The sequence below is a fragment of the Oryzias latipes genome, chromosome 1 (genome assembly GCF_053564925.1).
Source record: "Oryzias latipes strain Hd-rR chromosome 1, Olatipes_Hd-rR_3.1".
Classification (NCBI taxonomy): domain Eukaryota; kingdom Metazoa; phylum Chordata; class Actinopteri; order Beloniformes; family Adrianichthyidae; genus Oryzias; species Oryzias latipes.
The window spans coordinates 13,175,629-13,201,929 of record NC_136237.1 but is presented as its reverse complement, the minus strand read 5'-3'; the positions used below and the strand labels follow the sequence as shown (position 1 = coordinate 13,201,929).

At 41.4% G+C, this 26,301-nt stretch overlaps 1 protein-coding gene across 28 annotated transcripts in view; it reads right to left on the bottom strand.

The window, feature by feature from the left end:
* Positions 1–25,815, bottom strand: part of cacna1ab (calcium channel, voltage-dependent, P/Q type, alpha 1A subunit, b) — a 255,351-nt gene extending 229,536 nt beyond the window's left edge. For all 28 annotated transcript variants that reach the window (XR_013653298.1, XM_078940252.1, XM_078940306.1 and 25 more), the window contains exons 1-2: positions 25,547–25,815; positions 713–1,105 (exon numbers count right to left, since the gene is read on the bottom strand). Coding sequence is in view for 27 of the 28 variants with exons in the window: in XM_078940252.1 (XP_078796378.1) it covers positions 713–1,101 (389 nt within the window). In the remaining variant the exon portion in view is untranslated. The remainder of the gene's footprint in view (positions 1–712; positions 1,106–25,546) is intronic.
* Positions 25,816–26,301: the final 486 nt, after the last annotated feature.

Genomic DNA, 26,301 nt, shown 5'->3' with positions numbered 1-26,301 from the left:
CTCTGACATGTTAGTGCCATATGAACCATCTCGTACTCTGAGGACCTCAGGGACCGGCCTCCTGTTGATTCCCAGAGTCAGAACTAAACAAGGGGAATCAGCGTTTCAATATTCTGCAGCTAAAATCTGGAACAGCCTCCCTGAAGGCGTAAGACAGGCCTCTTCTGTGTTCATGTTCAAATCTAGACTTAAAACATTTCTGTTTAGCCGTGTATATGACTGAAAGGTCCTATCTGTACCTTTCTTTCCTTCCTTTCTTTTTAAATCTTTTTTTTTCTTCCTTTTCTTTTAAAGTAAATTTTATGTTGATTATTTCTATGATGTATTGTGATTTTAATGCATTTTTCTGTTTTGTGAAGCACCTTGAATTACTTTGTGTACGAATTGTGCTATACAAATAAACTTGCCTTGCCTTGCCTTGCCTATTTGAAAAAACTCAAACATCAAAACTCAAACATCATCATTCGATCAGCCATATTCCTACGTTTTCCTGTTTCTTGATATCCGGTAACATATCCGATAACATAGCTCACAGGCGACTGTTGATGACATCATCAGTGGTAGTAAAGCCCGAATTCGAAGACACTATTTTTCCATAACTCTCCGCTTGAAGGGCTAGGGAGAAGCCGGAGGGGGCCAGAGAAGAATTCTGGTTCAGCCTTGGCTCAAGAGTGACTTAAAAGTAGAAAACAACAGTGATAAGTGTACTCACTCCCACTGCTTCCTCTTGGCCTGTGGTGTATTGTGCAGCTTGTGCGCCTGATGAGCCAAGATGACATCCCTGTAATCCACCACTCCCCCCCTCCTGCGGATGAGTGGCACTGTTGGGTCATTGTTGCTGGTAGTGAGGGACATGGATCCTTGTCCTGTTTGATCCTCAGTGTTGCTTTCTCCACCAGAAAAGGGCACATCACTGAACTTCTCCACCTGGACATCATACACAGTATGGTAATATGTGGGGTTGGGGCCGACACTGCTCCCACTGATGGGCGGAGGACGGCAGCGCAGCGACTGAGCGACGCCTTGGGAGGGAGAGAAACAGGACGAAGTCTGAGGCCACGCCACCGAGCCATCGTGATCCTGACAGAGGGGGGATAGCATGAGGCTGTGGGGTATGGGGAGGACAAGGAAGACAGGGTGGGTGAAAGAAGGGATAGAGGTGAAGGAGAGCAGAGAAAAAAAAACAGCTTATTATAACACACCAATTGACAGTCACAACTGCCCTTACAGATGGATACAGGTTGTCTGTGTGCAAAAAATGGGTAAACTGTACGGGGCACACAGGTGGCCTACATGAATTATCAAAGTTGTCGTAGACCACTCAGTTAAGAAAGAAAATGCTCATGCACTTTTTTTTTTTACGGATACGCTGAGGGCAACAGGTTGTAGCAAACACTTATTTGACATATAACGTAAGTTATGGGTGAAGTAGGTGTTGTATGGATTTTTCTTTTTTTAACCCCAAAACCCTGCCCTGCACAAGAAACCCATTAGTGCTGTTCAAGTGGAAGAAGCTCACTCCTTCTGTGCAGCCTGACTGTTAGAAATCAGGAAATTAGACAAACAGAGCATAGGTTGTGCAGGCATCCTAAAGGTACCTACACCTACACACCCTGTGTATGCAGCATTTGCACGCCGTCAGTAAGGACCCAATGGGCGCACCTTAGTAACGACTAGTGTGTGGCGTACAGTGCTGTTGTACTGTACAATCCATACATCATATGTGTGTGCAAATTTAAGAAGGTAAGTACATTTTATTTATACTGTACAGCACCTTTCACAGAACAGAAGTAACAAGGTGCATCACAAGTAAAAAAATAAAAAAACATAAAAGACAAAAACTTGTACCACGTAAAGCAATCATCCAAAGCCCAAATAAAAACAGTTTCAGTTAAAATGCTTTGCAAATAAAAAGCTTTGAGCTGGCTTTTAAAAGAATTCACAGTCCAGGGAACGCAGGGACAACGTGAACTCATTTCAGAGTTTAGGAGCAACAGCCTGGAAGGATCCATCTCCTCTGGTCCGAAAGCGTGTGAGAGGAACCATCAACAGCTTCTGATCCACAGACCTCAGTGCATAAGATGGTCTTTAGGGGGCGATCAGATCACAGACATATGAAGTAGCTAGACCATGGAAGGCCCTAAAAGTCAGCACTAATATTTTTTATTGAAAGCGGTAAGAGCTTTGAGGATAGGGGAGATGTGATCTTTTCTCTCAGTGCGGGTCAAAAGTTGCTCTAAAAGCATAGTTTTTGACCAACTGCAGACAAGACAGCTCCTTCTTATTCTGACAGTAAAACAGACTGTTACAGTAGTCTAGCCGTGCAGATAAAAAAGCATGAGTAAGAAGTTCTAGATCTTCATATGACACAATTCTCCTTACAAATACATCCCGATACATTTACCACAAGCATGACAATGATAAATTCCATTGTCATAACAATCCTTAAGGTGGCCCCATGAGCCTCAAGACACACCTGCACTCCTCTTAAGATGCTCCTGTCTAGGACCCTCCACCAGCCTGGACAACCCCAAAACCTGCGGCACCTGTGCGGGTCAACCCCCATATGGGTGCATGTGACGAAGTCTTTAACATTATATTATTTTAGTCTTGTTACCACAAATAATTCCATCAAGCATTGGAATTCCAAGCTGTTTTTCAGTGCAAACAAAAGATTTTAATTGAGTTAGGTTAATGGAAAGTTTTTTTTCTCCTGTCCAGTCTCCTCTGCCAGTCTGTCCATCTACCCTACAAGAGGGTCCAGTCCAGTCATACCTCCACCTTCTGTCACACCTACAGCACATCTCACCACAGTCCTACAGCTCTCATGAATGTCCTGAACAACATACTAACACACTACTCTGCCACTCCAGTCTTTTTCATTAACCACAATTCCTCTCTCTGTATCCTGTCACAGACTTCTTCTGAATCTGAAAGGAGGAAATGCAATTCTCTATGGCCTTCTCTGTTCTTCTGCAGAAGCATCCTCAAGGAAAATATTGTATCTCTTTATTTCTCTGCATGAAACCTACGGTTGCTCACAAATGTTGACTTCTGATGCCATCCTATCTTCCACTACTCTTTCCACTACATTCATTGAGTGACTCATCAGCTTTATTCCTCTGTAGTTTCCATGACTCTGCATGTCTCCCTTTTTAAAAATGAGTACTAGAATGAGTACTAGAATTCTCCTCCATTCCTGAGGCAACATCTTACTCTCCAAGATCTTGTTAAACAGTCCAGCAGGAACTCTGCTGCCGCTTCTTCTCTTCCTTTCCACACAGGTATGTTGTCAGGACCAACTGCTTTTCCCCTCTTCTTCCCCTGCAATTTCTTCCTCACGACATCCTCATCGATCTTTGCTACTTTCTGCTCCACAACAGCCACCTCTTTTACTCTTTTACTCATAAAGCCCAAAATGATCAAACTGCAATCTAATGAGTCGGGCTGTATATCTAGAAATCAACATTTTGACCATGCAGAACATTATTTTCCTGCAGGAAACTGGCTAGCTGTGCAGAGGAGGGAAAGTGGGCAACAAACTGCACCTCCCGCTTTCACAATAAGTGAGAACATAATGTAAACTGTTGTGAAGTGGCAAAAGGCACACAAATCATATTATCCTACAGTATGATAAGAGAAAGGGGCTTAAACTTAAAGCTTCTAAAGCAGAGCCTTTAAACCTTAAAAAACCTGTTTATTTTTTTAACCATGTTTGAAGTAAACTTGATGTCTTAAAAGTCTTAAAAGAGAAACATGCCATTTAGACAACTTAATCTGCTTGCAAAAAACTGGATATGAGCCCCATTATCTTATTACGTTTGCAGACAGTATAAAAATCTTTAATGACAAATAATCTGCCGACGCATCAAGTAAACTGTTTTTCAGATTTCTTACTGTCAGCTGTGTTGATCAGCATTTCAGGGGCAGATTGCCACTGAAAAGTCCTGACCACAGAGGGGTGGATGGTCAGGATGGACTTAGCTGAGGAAGGCGGTTAAGACAAATGGGTGTTGATGTTTTGGTATTCCACTTTTAAAATACATTTTAATAAACCAAAAAAGATTCCCATATAAAATAAAAGCAAAACTTAAGTTTAGTTTGTGTTTTCTCGAACATTTTTCAAAGGCAGTATCAGAAACAGGAACAAACAACAGCTTTTTGTTGCAGAAACCAGTCTGTGTCTCAGCAACTTTATAGTCTCAGCCGTATTTGAGCTTTGTTTTTTTATCTTTCTTCTGGGAAAGAAGATGAAGCACCTGTGTAAATGTAACAGAGGTGTGGACAGGGTCCTTAAATATGATCAATCACCACATGGTTCCTGAGCGCGACTGTGAATGCAGCTCACCACTCCTGCGGGAGAGGGGTCAAATGTGGAGAACAAATTTCACACATTCAGGTATGTGACAACTACCAACATTTTTTTTTGTAACATCTCAATCAGTCATTCTCAGATATAAAAAAAAAAGTTTGAAAACAGACCTTTCGTTGACAGTGTGCTTTATAATCAGGTGCACCCTATAGTGCGAAAAAAATACAGTAATGCTAAAAGTGACACTTGTGAAAACAGTTTTCAAAACAAAATAAAATTTTAGGTTAAAAAAAAAGATTTGACAAATATAATGACATTTATTCAAATCCCATTGAATTAAAAAAAAAAAAATGAAATTGTGATTCATAATCAAATAAACACAGTAGCACATAGTAACACAGCAGTGTTAGCCAGTCCTAATTGAAATAATTTATTATTGATCAAGTAAAATGTAGCCTACCTTATCTTTAAAAATTGATTTTTCAACCACTGCAGACTTTTCAGCTGTGCTGTACTCAAATGTTGAATTTTCTTTTGCATTTAGCAGAAACATCATTTCTTGATGCCATCCACCACTTCCACAGTCACATCCCATAATAGGCAGATGCCCATTAAGCCGCTTGCTTTAGGAACTAGCAGGTTTATTTAGCCAAAACAAAACACTCTTCTTGTAAAAAGGAAGGTTAACACTGGCTGGTCTTTTGCAATCATAAAAAGCTCCACCTCTATTCTTCTGTCTTGTTGAATCTTTGGGTAAAAAAAAAAGAAGTACAGTGAAAACTATCTTTGCCCTTTTTACCCTTAGTGAAGAAAGAGTGGCTGAGAATAGAGAGAGAATGAGTCAACAAAGTGGATGTCAGTTCATTAATAAACCAGACATTTAATAAATGTGCACAGGACACACAACAATGAGATGCAAAGAGGCAAACAGAGGAGAGAACAAACTGGTGGACGGGAAAGTAAAAGAGAAAAAGTCTTTGGACTAAATTGTCATTATAACTTTTACACATCAAATAAAAATCGGCGACTTGTGTGTGTTTGTGTATGTGTGTGCGTGTTTGTGTGTACGGGTGTGTGCAAATCGCAATAGAAACAGCACTTTTCCTCACCAGTTATCTGCTGAGAGTGCATTACACACTATTTCTCCCTGACATGGTGTAAAGTGAAAACTAATTCACACAGACAGCCCCACACACACAGATTTACGTTCACAAGCTGCAGGTACAATGATGAGACACAGTGCAATGCTAAGGACTTTCTGGGTTGATTGAAGGTTCAAGTGCATGTGTGAGTCTCAGTTCACCACAAGGCTTGAATAGCCAAGGTCTAGTTGTATAAGCGGTTGCTTCGAGCGACACAAACTCAGGACAAAGCGCCAAACACAGGGCAAGGACAAACTATCGAGCTAATGAGGATGCAGAGCGGAGGTTAAGGTAGAAATGGAGTCTATTGGACAACACAGAGAGGGTGATGGAGAGATAAATAAGGAAAAAAGAAATGCCCCGGGTTTCACAGCACAGAAACAATAGGAAACAATGTGGACAGTAAAGGAGGTAAGAGTTGGGCTGTAAGGGAAGTGGAGAAAAAAAAATTAAATCAGCATTTATCCCAGAGGTACAATGGTGTTGAGAGCACTTTAACAAAAATGTACAGAGGCAGCAAAAGCCACCAGAAGGAAAAAGCAGGAGCAGGAGAGATTAGAAACGATGACAGATGAGAGCAGGTTATGTCTAATTGTTGAGATCTTAGACAACATAGAGCTGTGTCTATGAAGCAAAAACTCATTCTCAGTCACTGTCCCCCTGATTTCACCCAACAGACAAGAAGGCATCTGACTTGACTAACATTGACACGAATCACAACGTAAACCAAAATATTTAAACCCCAAATAATCCCAAAAAAATTAAATACAGACTCATATATTGGTTTTTCCCACTAACAACTTTGTCCTTTAGCGGTTTGTTCCCCGCTAACAACCACTAGAGGGCACTGCAGGTGTGTGTATCAGTATTTGCTATACTGACAGCAACTCAAAAGAAGAAGCGCCATCAAGAATCTGATTGTTCTCCTCAACTTAATGACATTTTAACCTATTTTTATTAAGACATTATTATTCTTGTTTATATGTTTTCCATCCTCGCATTAATGTGGGACAGCAAGTCATCAAACTGGGTTACAGAGACACAGAAGTACCGCTGACAGCGCCATCATTCAGACACAACTCCTACAGTACAAGGTTAAGATCACCGGAAAAAAAAAAAAAAACATGAACCCAGATGTGGCAACGTGTTTACCGATGCTTTTGCAGCATTCGTCAAAATAAATAAACCTGATCAGTGTCAACATCATCCGTGTCTTCCGAGCATTGTAAATAGGTCAATTCTTCCCCCACAGGTGACAAGAGCGTCTAGTTTTTTTAATCCTTTTTTGGAGATGCATTTAGCGTTGAATTTAACGCACACTGTAAGAGGCAGTGGATACAAATTTCACGCGTGAACCACGTTCAGTTTGAACACAGCATCACATCATGGCGCATTTGTTCTGAAGCCCTTTTGTCGCAAAAGTGCAAATTATACTCCATAAAATACGGAAAGGCAACTCTTTCCATAAAAAAAACATATTTTTCATATTTTTAACTTGTTATTGTTGCTTTTTTCTGATGATGGAGAACATATATAAAGAAAACTAAACTTAAAATTGCATTTCTGAGTATTTTTTATTCAAATTGTTGTGAATGAAGAGCAGACAAAAAATGCTGTTTTAAAAATAGCTTAATTTTGTCATTGAAAATGCACAAAGCGGGAAACTATTTCCGAGAAAGCAACACAATTTCTATTCTCATGAATAAAAGACTACTGGGAATGCTTTTAAAATAGATCTAAGATGATCGGAGTAGGTCTTTAAAACCGGGGTTGGCCTCAAAACCAAGAAGAACCCATTTTAATGATTTTCTGTCTTCCTTTCTATTTAAATGGATGGAGGAAATAGATTTAAGCTAACTGTAAAACTTAGACATACTTTGCGTTGTTTTCACTAATGAAAGGCCCTAAATTCAGCTAATCTCTAGGGTATGATTTAGTTTTAAGGTGTGTCACATATCACTAGCTGGATTTACTTTACAAATATGCGCAAATTTAATGAATTCTAGAAATGTTGAAAAAACATCGCAATTGCACTGTTCCCATTATGCAAATAAAAACAAACCAACTCATGCGGTAAGACATTCAGAAACATGGCAACGAATGTAAACAATGTCTAACAACAGATTTATTCATTCATTCCTAATTCTGCCACGGCACTAGCGTTCATCAACACCCCAGTCGCTGCAGAATGTGACACCTGCTGGTGACGTCACCCACGACTGGAATTATTCGCCTGTACTGCAATCACATCTTTTAACCTGAAATTATTTTTGATCAACTATAGTATGCCATTATGGATCAACTCTGTCAATAAAAATGTCTTTTTAACACTTTAGATGATGAAAACTTAACTGAAAAAATTAAGACCTTAGGAACTTATGTCTCATATAGATAAATTTCTCTTTATTAGATAATGCAATTTGCCTCTTTTTTTCACCCCTGTTTCACGCCTGTTTCTGCTTAGTGGACGGACATACCACCTTCCTCTTTTTCAGGGCATTTGCAGACGCAGCAAGTGAATGAGCAGGATGTCATTTATGCCACTTAGAAGTTTATCACAGTTCTTGCAAGCAAAGCAAATCCAAGCAACATTAGTATGAACTAGACCACACGATTGTGGATGCGACTGGTGCGATGACAGATCGCTTTGAAGTATAAATCGGCCTTAATGTGGGAGCAGCTATGGATGAAGCAGTTTTGGGAAATCGTGGTTGGTGATTTTACAGAGGAGCTGTGGATCCAACAGTTCTGCATGACACGCTCAACGTTTGATGAGCTGTGTGACCTTCTGTGGTGCCCGCTGTGCAGTGCCCTAGGCAGCCAGTTCCTACCAAGAAACGCATTGCCATCGTTCTCTGACTAATTTAATTTGAAAAAAAGTTCTTCTATTGCAGTTTTGCGAGATATGTTAATTTCGATACATATATAAATACGAGTTTTTTCAAAATTGTCGCTTTTCTATTTAACTTATCGTAAATCCAATTTGCGCGATTTTTCAGTCAATGGAAACGCAGCTACTGTTGTGGCATCATGTGGGTGAAAGGTAGTAGTTCACAGCAGCACCCGTTGCTTGTGCGGAAAATAAATAAAGTTTTCCAAAAGTCTGTAATAAAATCATTAACAAGATCATTACATTCTTCGCTAGATATATTTTTAAGACTAAAGGGATCAACATTGTAACATTTTCAACTGTTTCTTTTAATTAAGAATTTCAGTCACTTTTCAAGAAGTGAAAAACAAAGATAAAAAATCTTTGAGTTCTCATGAATCATTTCCAGTAACTCTTCTGTGTCCTCAAAAAGCCCTCTACTTCAATATAGATTTTCCAGCTTTGCAATCATTTAAAAATTATATGAACATATATATACATGTTTATGTGAAGACCTCACTATGCAACGAAAATAACATTTTCATTTCATAAATATAAATAAAATACTGTTCCATTGCATTAATTTAATGAAAGCTCCCTTAACTGTAGGGCTAAGGGTGGACTTTCATCCGCACAGGTGGGTTGTACCATACATTACTGCAGGTTTCTGGGTTGTCTGGGCCTGTAGAGGGTCATAGAGAGGAGTGGCCGCATCTTCAGATGAGTGCAGGTGCAGGTGTGTCTTCATGATGGACAGTTGTGAAAAGGTTTTGTGCTTGTAATAAAAGATTTGTGTGTCTGTATAAATCTTTCATATCTGTAGAAAGAAAATTAAAATAAATTTGATGCATGATATCCCTGCAAGAAGAAAAAAAAAGTTTCTTTGTTCTACATGAAGGGAGAAAGAGAAAGACCAAAGGCGGAAGATACCCGAAATATGATGATTGATATGTTTCATTACTATATTGCAACTAAAGAAAAAGTATTGTTAGTTTCTGGTATTCTGATGATACCTTTTGGCATTGTATTTTTGGGTTTTGTCACTGTAGATCAATGTGTGTGCCGTTTCACACACGAACAAAAAAACATTTTTTCCGAACTTTTAATTTTTTCTAGTTATGAAACAGTCTTACAGATACACAAATTTCTTATTACAGGTACAGAACTTTTATACGGACGGACAACTTTTCTAAAACTACAAACATTTTTACTGACATACAAATCTCTTTTTACAAGTACAAAACCTTTTTATGAACAGACAATAGTTTTGCAACAAATCTAACTTCATATAACTGAGTCGAAGAGTGTGCCCACTGCTCATGGTACGCTTTTTCTGTCGTGTTGGATGGTATAACATCATCCAGCGTCACAGTCCAGCATTACACTTGGAGAGTAATGAGATTAATGCACCAATGCATAGCAGAAGCTGACATGCCACAGCATGGAATGGGGAGTTAAAGTAATCCACAGACAAACTCTGACATACGATGGTTCAGTTGGTTGTAGGGTTGGGCGATGTCCTCTAATTTGGCCGTTGACGATGTTTGCCGTCAACCATCTGGATGGACGATGACATCGTGGGGGGGGGGGTTATTTTTACCTTTTTCGTTCTTATATAACTGCTATTCGTTTTTTTGCTTTTTTCATTTTATTTCCCAACTAATGACTAATCCGCGATGATCCAGTATTTTTTTTTTTTTTTTTTTTTTTTTTTTTTTTTTTTTTTAACTTGTCCTGTCCAACAGCTAGGCAAACAGATGAGAGCTGAGGGCCTCTTGTGTTGGACATATTTTATTTTAACAAGAGGGGTTATTCATCTTCAGACAAACCAAAGGTATGTCTGAATAAACCCCTTTTGTAATTGAGGCCAAACTTTATTAATTTCAATCATGTTTGAAAATCTTTGGTGTTGGACCGGACGGAAAAGGAAAGAGGGGAAGAAGAGAGAGGGACGTTAGAGAGAGGGGGGGGTAGGAGGGTGATAATAGGAGGGGAAGGGGGGTAAGACCATGAAGCAGCATAGAGCAGGCAGGTTTACTGGTTGTTTATCGTTACGGTACGGTTCAAATGTAGTACAAAAAGGGCGGGGCCTGTTCACACACACTCAAATATTATCAACACACCTGCTAGCCGCAAAAATGTCCACATGTCAACATGCACACAAAACAGATAGTGTTCACGAACGCATACCTATGCCTTTAAACCAACTAGTGTGAAATCTTTCATTCATTCAATCATGCAAACTATTAGTGCAAAGGTGAGCTAACACCTGTGCTCAGGTGAGTGTTTATGTTCTTCTAAAATGGATGGTGGAATGTGAAAAGAAGGAGGAGGAGCGCCCAGCCACCCCCACACCCATACCCCCGCCGCAGCAGCAGCGGCAGCCGGAGCCCCCCCAACGCCACACGGGAACAGGCAGGGAACAACCGCCCCCCGGGCGACCAAGACCGCCACCCAGGCCAGGGCCAGCAGGACCGCCGCGAGGCCCCCAGAGCCAGAGAGCAGGGAGGCGCAGAGGGAAAGAGAGCGCCGCCCCAGCCCAGCCAGGAAAGCAGCCCCCCGCCGCGCCGGAAGAGCCCAACGCAGGGCCCCACCGGAGAGGGACGCCCACAGCCCCAGACGAGCACCCCACCACCACCCAGGAGTTCCGGGCATCCCCCCGCCCCGACCCCAGGTACGAGCCAGGACCCCCCAAGGGAGACCCGCTCCGCACTCCAGGCAGCCACCCACCCGGCCCACGGTTGGTCCAGGTAGGAGCAAGGCAGGGGCCCGCCGCCCCCGCCCAGGAGGGGGGAACCCCGGGGAAAAAAGGGCGGCCCACAAGGGATGTTATAAATATGGCCCGACCAGGCTCGGCCATGTTGGAAGTTTGGCGGGGCCCAGCGTCCAGGGGCAAGGACCAGGACCCACCCCCCAGGGACACGAACACCCCCGGCTCAGGTGTAATATGAACCCCCCCACCGTGCGGAGAGAGCACCGCCGGGCCCAGGGAGCCGGCACCCAAGGGACACGGCCGCCATCGCCAAGGGGCCCGCACCCCCCACCAGGGAAGGGGTAGGGGACAGATGGACCCAGGTCCCACCTTCCTTGTAAAATGTGTGTGCGTGTATGGGTGTTTGAGAGGGTGTTTGTGTGCATGTGTGTGTGTTTATGTTTGAATGTATATATTGAAGGGGGAGGGGTGTGTGTACTAAGGGGGGTGCAGTTAAAATTGGCGAGTAGGGCACTAAGGGGACATCTCCTGATTACTCACAGTGATGTCCCCTCACCCTCCACACCAAGGGGCCCTAAATGTCTAAGGTGCGGTTAAAATTGGCGGGTAGGGTGCCAGGAGGACATCTGCTGCTTGCTTGCAGTGATGTCCAAGCACCCCCCCTACCAAGGACCCTACATGTCTAAGGTGCAAATAAAACCGAAAGAGGGGGGGCCCACTCCATACGGCAACCATAGGAGGGGGGCCACTCCCAAGTAGCCCCCCCCCCAAGGCGCATCGCAGGCTAGACCCCCCACCCCCTCACCCTAATATGAGGTTATATAAGGAAGGGGGTAAGTTGGGGACAGCTGGTAGACTGTCCCCCGGTGGTCAAACAGCCGTCCCCCAGCCCACCCCCAGCAAAGGGGCCAGGGCCACCCAGCCCAGGGGCCCACCCCCGGAGGCGCCGACACCCCAGGCCCGGCACCACCCACCCCACACAGAGAGAGAGGAGCCAGAAAGCGTCGCCCCCCCCCCGGAGCAAGCCCAGGCCCCCACCCCCAGACGCCGGCCCTAGAAGAGCTCTGGTCAGGCCTCGACGGGACCGAGGAGGCCAACCGGCCGAGGCAACCACTGATTGCCTCAGCGGAGACCCCGACCCGCTAGCCCCCCCCGACCCGTACTAATAATGGGCCCCCCCTCCCCCCCAGAACGCCCCCCCACAGGACAGGGCCGACAAGCCCCCCACCCCACCCCACCCCAGACCCCGCAGCCGAAGCGGGTGACACCCAGAGCGACCGGGGGCCCCGAGAGGGTTGTCCCGTCCCGTCCCAGAGCCAGGGAAGGGCCGATCCCAGCCCCAGGTGCAGATGGGCAGCCCATCCGGCGCCGCTGGGCCCCCCCCACCCGAGCAGGGCCCCCCGCCAACCCCCCCCAGCACAGGCAAAGGGACCACCCCCCCAAGCCAAGCCAGACCACCACCCCACCCCCCCACCACGCACCCCCACACCCAAGCCCAGAGGACCACGCAGCGCCCCAGCCCGCCCCACCCAGGCACCGGACCCGACCCCCCGACCAACGGAGCCCCCCACCGCCCCCGCCAGGCACCGGAAGCCCCGACCCCCACCCCAAACCACGGCAGAAGGGCAAGGAGCAGCGACGACCAAGCCCTCCACCCCCTAAGTCATGGAGTCAACCACAGGAGACCAGAGAGACTGAATTCTTTCAAAGTTACTTGAGCTTTGGGCTGACATTTTTTCCAAGCTGATATGATCAAACAGCAGATTTCTGTGTTGACTTATGTTTATATTTTTCTTGTTTTTCCAATTTATTAAAATAGTTTTTTTGGCAATACAAAGAGTTATGAAAATGATAGATGCTAATCCTTCTTCTATATCGATGGCACTCATGTCACCAAGCACACAAAGTGACGGTGAGGCAGTGATTGAAACCTTAAGCCAGACTGATAAATCGGCACATACCTGCTGCCAGAGAGCCTGGACAGGAGTGCAGAACCACAGTGCGTGCATGTAGCTGTCGGGTAGATTATTATCACAGTGCTCGCAAATGTCTGAGTTACTGAGACCCATCTTGAACATCCTCTGTCCAGTGTAGTAAATTCTGTGAAGAGTTTTGAGATGGATTAGCTGCAGATTTGGACTTTTTGTCAGTTTAAAGGTGTTTAGACAAAGTTCTGACCAGAAGCTTTCATCTGTGCTGATGCTCAAGTCTGCATCCCATTTTTTTGTTGGAAGGGCAATATTGTTATCTAAATTACATAAAAGTTTGTAAATTTTGGAGAGAGTTCTATTCATTGAAAAATTAATCAGAGTGGTAACTACATCTGGTAGCTTTAAATCGTCGTCTTTAATTTTATACTTTTTAGTAATACTTGATTTAAGTTGCTGATATTCCAAGAAGTTATTTATTCCATGTTTGTCTTGAAGTTCCTGGGGGGTTATGAATCTTCTATCAATAATTACGTGCTCTAGTTGTTTTATGCCCCCTGCTTGCCAAGCTGGGAAGTGAATCATTTTTTTGTTAATAAGGATGTCCGGGTTGTTCCAGATGGGTGTCATTTTGCACGGTTGAATTGATGATTTTGATATTTTGAGAAATTCCCACCAGGCTGTTAAGGTGGCATTTATATTAATGCTTTTGAAACAATCCTGTTTTTTAACTGTTTGGCTAATAAATGGTAGCTGTGACAGGTTGATCTTTCCACATAACACCTGTTCCAAGTCTAACCATGAGTTGGTTTCTGGATTATTTTTTAACCATTTTAAGATATATTGTAATCTATTTGCAAGAAAGTATTTGTGGAAATTAGGTAGTTCTAATCCTCCACAGCTTTTTGCAGATTTTAAAGTTTTTAGACTAATTCTTGCAGGTTTGTTGTTCCATAAAAAGCTTGATATGGATGAGTCTAATGTTTTGAACCATTTTAATGGCGGTTGTGTGGGAATCATTGAGAAGAGATAATTAACTTTGGGTAAGATTTTCATTTTAACCGTGGCTACCTTGCCCATAAGTGACAAAGGCAGGTTGGTCCAGCGTGTTAGATCGTCCTGTATGCTTTTCAGTAATGGGGTGTGGTTTAGCTGCACCAGTTCTGATAGTTTGGGGGAAAAGTAGATACCCAGATATTTGATATTTCCTGTTTTAACTGGAATTGTGAGTCTTTGTTCCATATTCCTGTTGAGTGGTAATAAAACAGACTTATTCCAATTAATGGAATAGTCTGATATGGAGGAGAATTCATTTATGATCATTGCTGTTTCATTTACAGAATGTAAATTCCTTAAAAACAGTAATATGTCATCCGCATAAAGACTAATTTTATGATGGCTGTGTTTGGTTTGATCCAGTATAAACGGAGGGAGGTGACTTTAACAAAAAAAGTAACAAAATAGAAAAGAAGTAGTCCGCTCCCGCACTTCACTAGTGAAGTGGACCGGCGGAGGGCGGATTTACAGCTTTGTGTTTGATGGGAAGGGGGGGGGGGGGGGGGGGGGGGGGGGGTACATGAGCAGTATGTGTGGGAGATTTAAGACTGCGATCCGTCCCGCAGCTCTAGGGGTACAAGCAACCGAACTCAGAACCGGGTCTAAAAGTGTGTGTCTGAGCACAGCTCGGATCGTCAGCACACACAGCGGTTTGAGCTTCAAAGCAGAAATGTCGCTCAGTCCTTAGAAAACATTCAAACAATCACGCGGATTTGTGTTTCCAGTCGTGTCCCGACTAAATAAAGGCTGATGTTATTCTTACATGTTTACGTGCAGCCAGCAAGTAGCACCACCCAAAGCTAATGTTGTTAGCCCGTGTTAGCATACTGCTAATCCTGGCTTCGTTCAGAAAAAGCACTGACCACACGGATTAAAATTCAAATGATGAGCGAACAGGTGTTTCATAATAACCGTAACATTATTAAAGGCACGTTTAGAAGATCGTCTCGTATATTACCCAGCTGACATGTCAATGTATATAGCCGCTCGGCGCTGTTTAACATTGTTTTGTATTGAATTGTTACATTCAATAAAGTTTGAAAAAAAAAAAGCCGCTCGGCTTATCCTTCCGGTTTTCAAACCCTACTGCGCATGTGCGGATGATTTATTCTGACGGAAAGTGTGACCTTAGTGAACGTTTTTATATTCTGAAAACATTTTTCTGGGCCCATGTACATGGTTGGATTCTAATCCGACCATTGATCCCATCAAGATATTTTGTACATGTAACCGCGGCTTATGGTGTCGACGCGCAACGTGGCGGGGGCGTGGCATCACGATGGTGGTCTCTCCATCGGGATGTCAGTCACCCATCACGATGGACGATGATATCGTCCATCGGCACAACCCTAGTTGGTTGCATGTAAAACTGGTGCATGGGAACTCAGGGTTTGTTTCCCAGGGGCGTGATGAGCTTCATTCATTTTGGGCCCCTGGCCAATACTCTTCACGCTACTGTCTAACTGTGTAGCCACAGGGGGCCCCAAGTCTGGGTCTCCCTGTGCAGTCCCCAGCCCAAATAAATTATACTGTTGTGTCAGGAAGAGCATCTGGTGTAAAAGTCTCTGCCAAACCACTGGTGCAAATAAGTGAATGCTGATTCACTGCGGCGACCCCTGAAGGCATGCCGAAAGATCAACAACAACAAAAGTGAGAGATTTCACAAAAACGTATTTGAATTAACAAATGAAAACTTTTTTTTATGTGACTAATGAGCTTAGATTTTAAAAAAGACAGCCCAGTGACCCCGCTTGGACACCCAGTCCACACTCATGGTGCTGTTTAAAAACACATTCAAAACACAAAATCTAACTACACAATTAAACTGTAAAAATGAACAGTGTTATTGTTCAAACTTAACCAAGACTAGTAAAAACTACTTCTTTGACTGGAGTTGTCGTCATAGCAAATCAACCATTTCTATGTAACCCCTCACACCAATCATCCATGAACATCCTTTTTTGTTTTTTCTAAGCCTCTTTCGTGGTAACTCCAAACCTGGCATGTTTTACCAAACATAAAAAGGGTGACTCTTCTGAATATACTCAAACCATCTCAATCTGGCTTGCCTATATTTATAATGTGTTCTTGCAGCCTTTTTTTTTTTGATGATGGAGGACATAAAGAGTCCTCGTAAAATTGCATTTCTGGTTAACATTGGGTTTATTTGTTATTAACTTTGATAGTTTGGGGGTGTCATTTTAGCAGCAACGGATTAAGTGTTACTGGCCAAAGCTGACCCCTTTAAAAAGGTAGTAGATCAATCAATCAATAATCAGGAGTTATATGATAGTTTTTGTGTTTTTTCTTCTATTCAAAGTGGGAACATTTTCAAGTCAGTACAAACTGACAGAAATTTAGAACGCAGAGAGTGCTGTTTGGCTGCAGTGCAGCTACCAGCAGTGGTGGTTTTATCTCCAAATAATCGACAAGCAGGTGTTGATACTTTTGTGGCAGGTGAAGTTGAGCAACACCGGCAGGCAACTCACGGTGGTTAGGGAATGGCAGCAGAGAAACAGACAGAAGACATAATTTCATTTGAACAACTGTCCAGTATAACGGACATTTATTCCCATTGCTGTGACATTTTCTTCCCTCCAGCAATCATTAACCATCAACACAGGCCTGCACGTTAAACCCGCATTTGGGCAACGTTGCAGACAAAGAGTAAAATCGTCACGGTTTAAATGATTCTTGATGGAAATTTTTTTCATTTTGTTGAACAAATTTATATGAAAACTTGAGAATTCAATTTTTACACATTACCATTTCCCCATTAACAATAACAAAAAAAAAAAAAACAATTCACAACAAAGGTTGTCTTATAGCACTACATAAAGAGCAACTTCTTATATCAGGCATCAGAGAATTTTTGAGAATTCTGTAAATTCTTGTAAAGGAGGGTGAGCTGCAAAGCCTGTGCTATAATCTGTTGAAATATTTACATTGTGTGCACAGAATGTTTACAGATGTCTTTCTGTACTGTAACCTCCATCTTGAATGACCTCCAGGACATAGCCCAACTCTCTCAGGTTTGCAAAAAACCTAAATAATGTTTGTGGTTCTGCTATTGAAAGTGCAAAACAAACACACACAAAAACACTCAACTTTAAATTGAAAGTGATTATGACTTTTGAAACAGTTGATTTGGGACGTTTTATCAGCATTACATGCAAGAGTAATTTTTGGAAATCTTGGATTGTGCCGAGCCAGGCAGGCCAGCACATGGGTCAGTAGACAACACAAGACAATGTTCGTTGTATCAGTGTTTAACCCGTAAAATGTTTGAGTGTGTCTGGTATGCTGCTAAACCTTGCTAAACACTGGAGATGTCGCCCGAAACACTTTAAATAACACTCGCTCTATGACATACTATAACTCTTCGACAGATCATACAGTCAACCTGAATCAGCGGATTCTGCCATAAAAATGGCATTATATATCGTCTTTGCACCGATATCCTACACATTTACAAACTAAAGTGCTGAATATCGGCACAAGGCTTCTCCACAACAGAATTAGCCGATTTAGATGGATTGTATAAGCACCTCATTGCTGTAAAATGTGTTGCATATTAGCTCAAAGCTGCTTTAGTTCACTTCAGAATCCACTGGAATTATGTTAATTGCGTAAACGGTTGAAGACTAAGACAGTCGAAAGAATGTCAACACTGGAGTTAAAGCTTTATTGTAAAAGAGTTAAAAGGATTAAAAACAAGACATTTTTTGTTTTTTTTCAAGGTGATTAAGTGGCTCTGACAGTTGGCAGAGCCATTTCTTCCCCCAAATGGTAGTTATATGAGGTAGCAGTGGATGCAGTTTATTTTTGCAGAAATGCATCTGTCAGTTTTCTTTGTGCACTCCACTTTACAGAAGACTGCTTTATGTTGAAGAAAAAAATTCTCATTGCATGTGACTAGTGTGTTTTTTGTAGCAAGTAGTTGTACCTCATGGCTGAGGAACTCTGTGTGTCTGCATGATTTCCAGATTTCCTTGCCCTAATCAAGGCTGATTAACTGGATCGGGTGTGTCCAGCCAGTTAGAATGGCAGTAAAAAACAAGCAGAAATTGTTAGTATCCTGGCCTCCTCTAACTTCTACCGAGGGATGATCTGCACACCTGCCATCTATCAGCGCATCAGCCTGCAGCCTTTATATAGGACTCCTCACCTTTCAGCCGACGTCAGTCTGTCTGCTTCCTGCGGTAGAGTACTGACTCATGCTAAGCTCTAAGCCAAGCCTTAAGCAAAACAATTTATGCTCTATGTGTGACCCCTTCTGGGATTGCTACCAGCTTCACCTCCACCATTGGTCACCGGTTGCCATCCATCAGGACACCAAGCAAGGCTCCACTCCTCAGTCGTCACAACCTCCACCAGACCAGCAGCTCTTCCTTTCATCCATCCAAGCCATGTATCTTCCAAGCCACAGCCCTCCACCACTACTGGGATTCAATAAAGACTAATAATTCATCCACCTTCTGTTTCTGTCCTGATTCTGGGTCCAGCCTCATTCAACATAACAGAAATACAACCCTCTGTCCCCCACCCCTGGTTTATACTGGTAAACACACATTATTATTAATCTGGATTAACTGCAACTCAAAGTTAACCACACATGTTCTTACTGATGTATTACAGAAGCTGCAACGTATTGCTCAAATCATTGTATGTTCATAATTCTCCATGGTCTTGTGCAGAAACACGGCCTCTTGTTACGCATTAATCCAAATAAAATGGAAAGAGATGGCACAAATTCATCAGTTCACAACCAATATGAGCATTTTGATCCAACTTAATAATATTGGTTCAAAGGTATTCATGATTAAGCATTGAAAACAGCATCATAACTGTTTTTAATTTCCTTGAAAAAATATTGTGATTGTACAAAGAATAATTAAGATTATCTAAATACTTGGATATCTACATTCTGTTCCAGAAAAATTGAATATTTGTCAGGTTTGAGATCGCTGATTTGCGATCTTCATGCCGTCGGCAGAGGTAAACCGATTGACCTTTGATTGATAGATTACTGGTTAGGTTTCCGCCTTACCCAACCATGTGTTGAAGTGTCCCTGGACAAGACACTAAAACCCCACATTGCTTCTGGTGCTTACAGGTTGGCACCGGTGTTAGGCAGCAGAGCCGCCATCAGTGTGTGAATGTGAGTGTATGGGTGAATGGGACTGGTACTGTGAGGCGCTTTGGGCCATCAAGTAAGGTAGTAAAGTATAAGTATACACCATTTATCATACTATGGTATAAACATACTTAAGGCAATGTAAATATCGTTCTAAAATTGCAGGATAATGTTGGATTTGAGTATGTAAATTAAACAAGCCCTTTCCAGTATTGTCACTGGAATCTAAAGTTGTCAAGTGCTTATTGTCAATGAAAAATAAGGGACTAATATTATTATTATTTACTGAAATAGGGTTTTAAAAAAACGATTTTGTTTAAGTCAATAAAAAAATGTTATGAAATAGAAATTAAGAATATTATGAAACCTTGTGATTAATAACAAGACGTCAAACGACTGTCAGTTAGCACACTGGGGGAAAATTTTCATATAAAGTGTGACAGTTTTTGTTGTTTCCACTAAAGATTAAAAAAAAAGTCAGTTTGTCTATTGGAAACACTTTTGTCATTTTGGAAAAAACAATTGTGAGTGTTTTCTTGTTGCTATTGAGAGTTTTTCTTTAGGTATTTCTATGTCTTCATTTATAATCTTGTCATCTATCTACTAGAACTATTGTCAGTACGACTTTATGGATGGAAAAGCTTTACATTTTCATGATCTGTTGTAAAATGATGCAAAGCAACAGTGACGTTTATGTTTTGGATTTTGACTGAAGTTAACCAGCACATTGACAGAAAAGTTTGTGAGTGAGACATTGGTCAAACGGAAAAATACCATTTCATTATTTTAAAATCTTTGTGTTTTTATCTGTTATGTTTTATTTATTCTAATCTCCTCCTGTTTAAACATAATTTTAATTTTCATACATACAGTAAAAAGACATGCATATAGCAACAAAACATAACAGTTGAAATGGTAAGAAGTTCAATGGTAAGGTGGTTTGATTTATGAATTGGTGATCTTGAATTGCAAATTGAATCAGATCTCCACCTAAGTATCAATCCACAGTCCTTACAATGACTCTCTTAAATGACACCCAAGAATGAGTATTTTTCTTCTCATAACTTTAATTTGACAGCCCAAAACTACTGTCTTGTCTTAAGCCTATAAGGCAATATGCCTCCTTTCAGTCATGCTTTACTACCAAACAACGAGATGAAGGAAAAAGATTCACCGATGAAGAGATTGAAAGATGGATGAGGAGAAACTAGGGCCAGAAGGGAGGTGACCCAGAAGCAAAAGCGAAGAGTTCAGGTGTGAGATTGAATTTGGTAAACAGGAATTAAAAACTCACACATTCACCCGTCTGTCAGAATGACTCCTGTCCTCCCAAACAACAGAGAAAACTCGCAGAGCAGTAAGAAACAGGAGGAAGGCTCAAGAAGGATCAGGTTTAAAGATGCTGCGCTTGTGTCAAGCTTTGGCCAACAGGCTTGAAAATGATAAAAGACAGAGGAGGGAATATTTTCAGCAGAGAGGTACAATAATACTTAGAGTGTTCTGCGAATAGGCTTTACATAACTCACTCGTGCAGCAGCGTTTACCGACTGTGTTCAGTAACAGCCCAAGAAGAAAATAGCTCACAGTCTCTCATGATTCTGACTCATTTGGAAGATTATTTGATGTCTGATTTGCTCACAGCAATGGACGAGCTGTTTGGTTCTCATAGGGGTTGCATTGACACCTTTTTTTACAAAATTATTCTTCAGCCACAGTGGCACCAGAAAGACAAAAATATATTGGCTAATTACTGTTTTTTTTCAATTACCCAACCAATTGAACTCTCCGTCAACTTGTTTAAGAAAGAAGCAATCTGTTACTTTTTGCATGGGCTAGCTTGTATACCTATAAACATAGTTAAGTGATTAAAAATGATTTCTTCTTCAGAAGTAATCAGATAGATTTAAGGGGAATGTTTTTACTAAAAAGTTACTAAAAAGTGTTTACTAAAAAGTGTTTTACACTAAAAAGTGTCCTCAGCGAGTGTTATATCTCCACAAAAGTACAGAAGTCAAACATTTAATACCATATTAGTAGGCCTAGGCGAAAAATCGATTGAATGAATTAATTCGAATTTTTTGTTACGGGCGATTTAAAAAATAACTAAATCGAGTTTTTGTATAATGGCGCATTTTTGGCTCCCCAGAGCTTCTGTAGCATCAGTTTCACACAGCAGTATGGCAAGCGACAAACAACATCATAGCACACACGAAACAGCAAGCGACAACATGGCTACCGGTGAGAGCGGGAAGTTTGTTCCCAAGAAAGGAATAAAATCATCTGTTGTTTGGAACTGGTATGGGTTTACTGCCACAGACGTGGAGGAAGAGACCCCACGCTGCATCATTTGCCTAAAGCCCATCGCAGTCCAAGGCAGCAGCACCACAAACCTATTCCAACACCTGGGGGAAACCTTTTATACTGTTCTCCTTCACTCTGTAACACCAAACATGAACGCGCCCCCAACACTTGTGCACGCTCTCACTCGGTACGCGCTCATTCCTCTTACACACGCAGCATACTGACACACATACCACACATACACAGTCATTCTACAACCAGTTGACCGCGACTCCTGCTGCTTCATCAGCGCGGTTATCAAAAACCCCACATCGTCACTGCTCTAGTTTATATCTTGTGGGACAGAAGAAAATGCGACTTCTTCAGTACCGATAGCATAAACCGTTGAGGTCAGATCTTACGGATACTACAGTCTTGAAGAATGTTGCCCTGGGGCTCATTCAATACCGGGGCTCGGTACCCATCCCAAGGAAAGGGGCATGGTGGAGAACAATCACCGCAGCGGTTGCTTTGCAAATAGACAAAGACATGGTACCCATATATACCATGGAGAAGACGGGGTTTCTTAATTTAATTAAAACTTTACACCCCAGATATGAGCTGTATTGTTAATCCTTTAGAACAGTGTTTTTCAACCAGTGTGCCGCGGCACACTAGTGTGCCGTGGGAGATGGTCAAGTGTGCCGTGGAGAAATTGCCCTCATTAATCATTCACTGATCTAAAAACATTTCCCATCTCCAGGATATCAGCTCTTTGTTCATCCAAACAGGCCCTAATAATAACTGAGTAGTTAGGAATATAAAAGATCTTAAAATTACTTTTTCTTTGTGTTTATTTATTTCTATTAAAGAAATTTTGATAAGAATGACGGTACTGCGAGTTAGCTGCAGCTATGACAGTTTGCGGAAAAGTCCCGTCCCTTTAACTGTCTCCACCAATCATTCTTGAAGGCTTAATCACATGTCATCAGTCTGACCAATCAGAAGTGCTTAAAGTCTTCACTTCCTTGTTCTTAATTCTGCTGATAAAGTCGCTCAGTTCTAACAAAAATACCAGCTAAAGCTCTTCTTTAGTGGTGTAGCTTTCCACAGAGTCCGGTGTCAGACCGTGAAACAAGTGGACAATACAATGAAGCTCATTGACGCGAGTCTTTCTGCAAGTTTTCGGCAGTTTTCACACTACATCTCCCATGATGCATTGGCTTAAAGGGCCAGTGCACAATGAGTTGTCCTTGCAAAACGCCTTGAAACCCGAACAAACAAACAGTTTCTAAATTTTCTAATTTAACTTTCATTTCATCTCTTAGAAAAAAACAGCCCCAACTTCCTGCTTTTCCGGCCACAATTATCACAAAAATGCACGTGAGATTGCGGGCGGGGCTGTCGATCAATACAGACCATGAATTTCTGTTTTTTTTTTTTTTTTTGGATGCTGGTGTGCCGCGGGATTTTTGTCAAGGTTAAAGTGTGCCGTGGCTCAAAAAAGGTTGAAAAACACTGCTTTAGAAAATGGTGCTACTTTCAAGGTGAATGTTTGTCTCCTTTTAGTTTAGACAACAAAATGTGACTTAAAACACAGCTGGGACTTTGATTCCAAGAGTGTGTTCATTTATTTATTATTCATCCCAGAAATGTCTTGCGTTTAATTAAATAAAAGCAAAATTTGCTTTAAGTTGTCTGCCGTTTGTACTTATTGCTTTCCTTAAGTAGGTGGGGAAAAATCGGGAAAAAAAACGGAAATCAAATTTAAAAAAATAAAATCGGAGATTTCATTTTTATGACATATCGCCCAGCCCTACATATTAAATTCAATATGCTTTTGTTTTATTTAAAGCACATCAGTCATGGTTTGTGTCATTCCGTATGCCAAAATTCAGAAGGTAACAGGTCTTCTTTTGAAACCTCAAAGCTGTTACTTGAAGAAAAAAAAGGAAACTGACTTTTTTTAAGTAATCTTATTACTAGCTTCACTAGAACTGAATTAAAAATTGCCAAATAGGTGCATTAGTACAAGATTGTCTGCTAACACAATTTTCCCTTAAGTCGTAGCTTGTGGGGATAAAGGCATTTAAGAATTTTTTATTCATTTTTCATCTCTGGCACGGTCCTCTACATGGTAAATGACAAATACTTGTTCCCCTGCGTATTTGTGCTTCAATTCTTTCAGTTCTATGTATTCGCGGAGGTTTCTTTAGTCACGTGACTCCTCCTGTTCATCACAAAAAGTCACAACTCAAGACCCTTGTATGGGACTATTGCATCCGAAGGAGGTCCTGCGGGGGAGGAGGGGAGCAGAGATGAAGAGCACCCCAGTCCGTTGGCTTCCTTGTCGGCTGCTACGGAATATTTCACAGCTATTTCCCCCGGTTCCTGAATCGCTATAACCAAAGTTTGTGCTCCTGCTGGGGGGATGACATCAGCTGACTCAGAAGTGGACGGACAATATCCTGATTCGCTCAGGAAGATAATTGCAGAGAATAATTATCCTCTGGATGAATAAATGATGGATTAAACCGGCCTCTTCTGGAAGATGACCTCTCACACTTAACTGATGAAGGACGAAGCACGGATTCCTGGTTTTAAGCACGAGTGCCAGAGTGACACTCCTAATGTGCTTTATAAAGTATGCTACAGTACTTTTATTATACTTTTTTTATTTTTTTATAGGTTTATTGCTCTGAATAAAAAAAATATTCATATTGAGCAATGTTCCAATGTTCTTTGATAAATGTTTTACAAAGTATCAGAAAGGTTTTTGAGGAGTAAGGATCGGTGATGGACATTCTTTGGCCGCTGGGGTGGGGGTGATTCTCCGTGTTCGCGGAGGTTCATGTCATGCTGTGTTCAGCTATCATTTAGTGGCATGAGCTCACCTTTAAATGATTTGAACACTAATCCTTCACTAAATATTTCCAATATTCTTAGAATACGGGTAGTTAATTCCATTTTTACACATCAACAAAATTTCATTACAGGTTTTTGTTTATTTCCTTTTTCTTTTTTAATAAAATCCCAATTCAAAACTATGGTTGTCTCAACGTGGTACATAAAGATCAACGTCTTATATCACATCTTAAGATTTGACAGTATTCTGTCTTAATCTTGTAAAAAACTAATAAACAATTTCTTTCTTTGTTTTACAGGAGCACACCAGCTTTCATTCATGATTAGTTGTCTGTTTCTAGGGCAGATTTGGTCTCTATTTTTTTACGTTTGTGATTTTTTTTTTTTTATGTTTGTGCTTAATCTTTTGGTCAGGTTTTGTAACAGTCAAGTTCATGTTTGGGTTTTTGTCTTCTTCTTTCTTTTGTTCATTCAGTAATTTTGACAATCAAGCCAGTCTAATGCACTTGGGTCCAACCCTATTTCACCTGGAGATTTGAAATTGCTGCACAGAAGCCCATCTGTTTCTGTTATTATTTAAATTAAAATAAGCATTAAAAAAAATAAAGACAAAAGGGGGTTAATAAAACAACACTACTGGAGTGTCCTGGGATGAGTTTTGCTCAACCTCTCTTGTTAAATTATACAACAAAATTTATTAATTTATTTCAAACCGATAAAACAAAAAATAAACACCATAAACAGAAGTATAACAACGAATGACAACATTCAAAGTTAGAAAATGGCTTTGGATGAATATACACTTTTTAGTCTTTTTTTTTCTATCAATTCAGTCCAAATTAGATGTATACAAACAGTATTTTTACAGAGTTATGAGAAATAAGCACTTACCATAAAAAAAAAACAATCAATTATGGTAAAAAACAAAATATATGCTACATAACAATGAATCTTGTTGAGTCCCTTTTATCTATTTATTATATCACCTTTTATGATTGATTTAAATTACATTTAAATTAATAAATAGTACATTGCTTGTTATGGATTGAAAATTTTTATGTCTACCCTGCAGCTCTTCCGTATGTGAATCCCTCTTCGGGAGATACAGTGAAGTTTAGTTTTGTTCTTACTGCTTGTTTATATAAACATATTTAATATGAAATAAACTGTGAAAAATGTCTGAGAAGAATTCTGAACTGCACTTCAACTTGACCTATAAAGATGGTGCTCTGGTGGGCTCTTACCTGATTGTCAGGTGCTCCTCTCTTGAAGGAGTTGCCGTCCAACGGCTCCTTTGAATCCAAGTCAGCACACCTGGTCTCCGGTGGCCCAGACCTGCTCAGCGGCGGCGCGGGGGCGGATGGACAGCGGCGGAGGAGAATCGCTAACGTGTGCGCCACCAGAGGACGGGAGAAATCCATGATCACAGCAACAACATCCCGTCAAACGGGACGACCGCGGAGGAGGAGAGGCGGCGAAGCGGACGGGAAAGTAGAGCCGGGCATTTCCCCTCTGCGAGGTGCAGAAACAGGAGGGGCTGAGCAGGACGTTTGGGTCAGCGTGGTGACTCCTCATGCAGGACGACGAACTCCCCTCTCTCCTCTCCTCCCCCAGCCAGCATCATTCTGTCTTCCTTATGTTCACAGCAAATCTTTCAATTATAGAGTTGCAGTGTCTGCAGCATGTCTGCATCTCAGAGTCTGCATTATTGACCTAATTCATTGATGCTAATAAAAAAGGCTAAACTTATTTTGCTACAGGGGCGATTCTAAGGTTTCCATCTTTAGGGGGGCTCAGTCCCTCACTGTCAGCTCTTAAAATGAGACGCTTGATTAAATAGAAATCTGCACAGATCCACACACACTAGAACAAAACGAAACTGAAAATCTTGTTCATTATATTACCCTCATGCACTTCCCAAGTATTTATACGGTCTTTTTTATTTTTATTTATTTATGTATTTATTTTTAACATTTTATGACTGATAGATAGATAATAA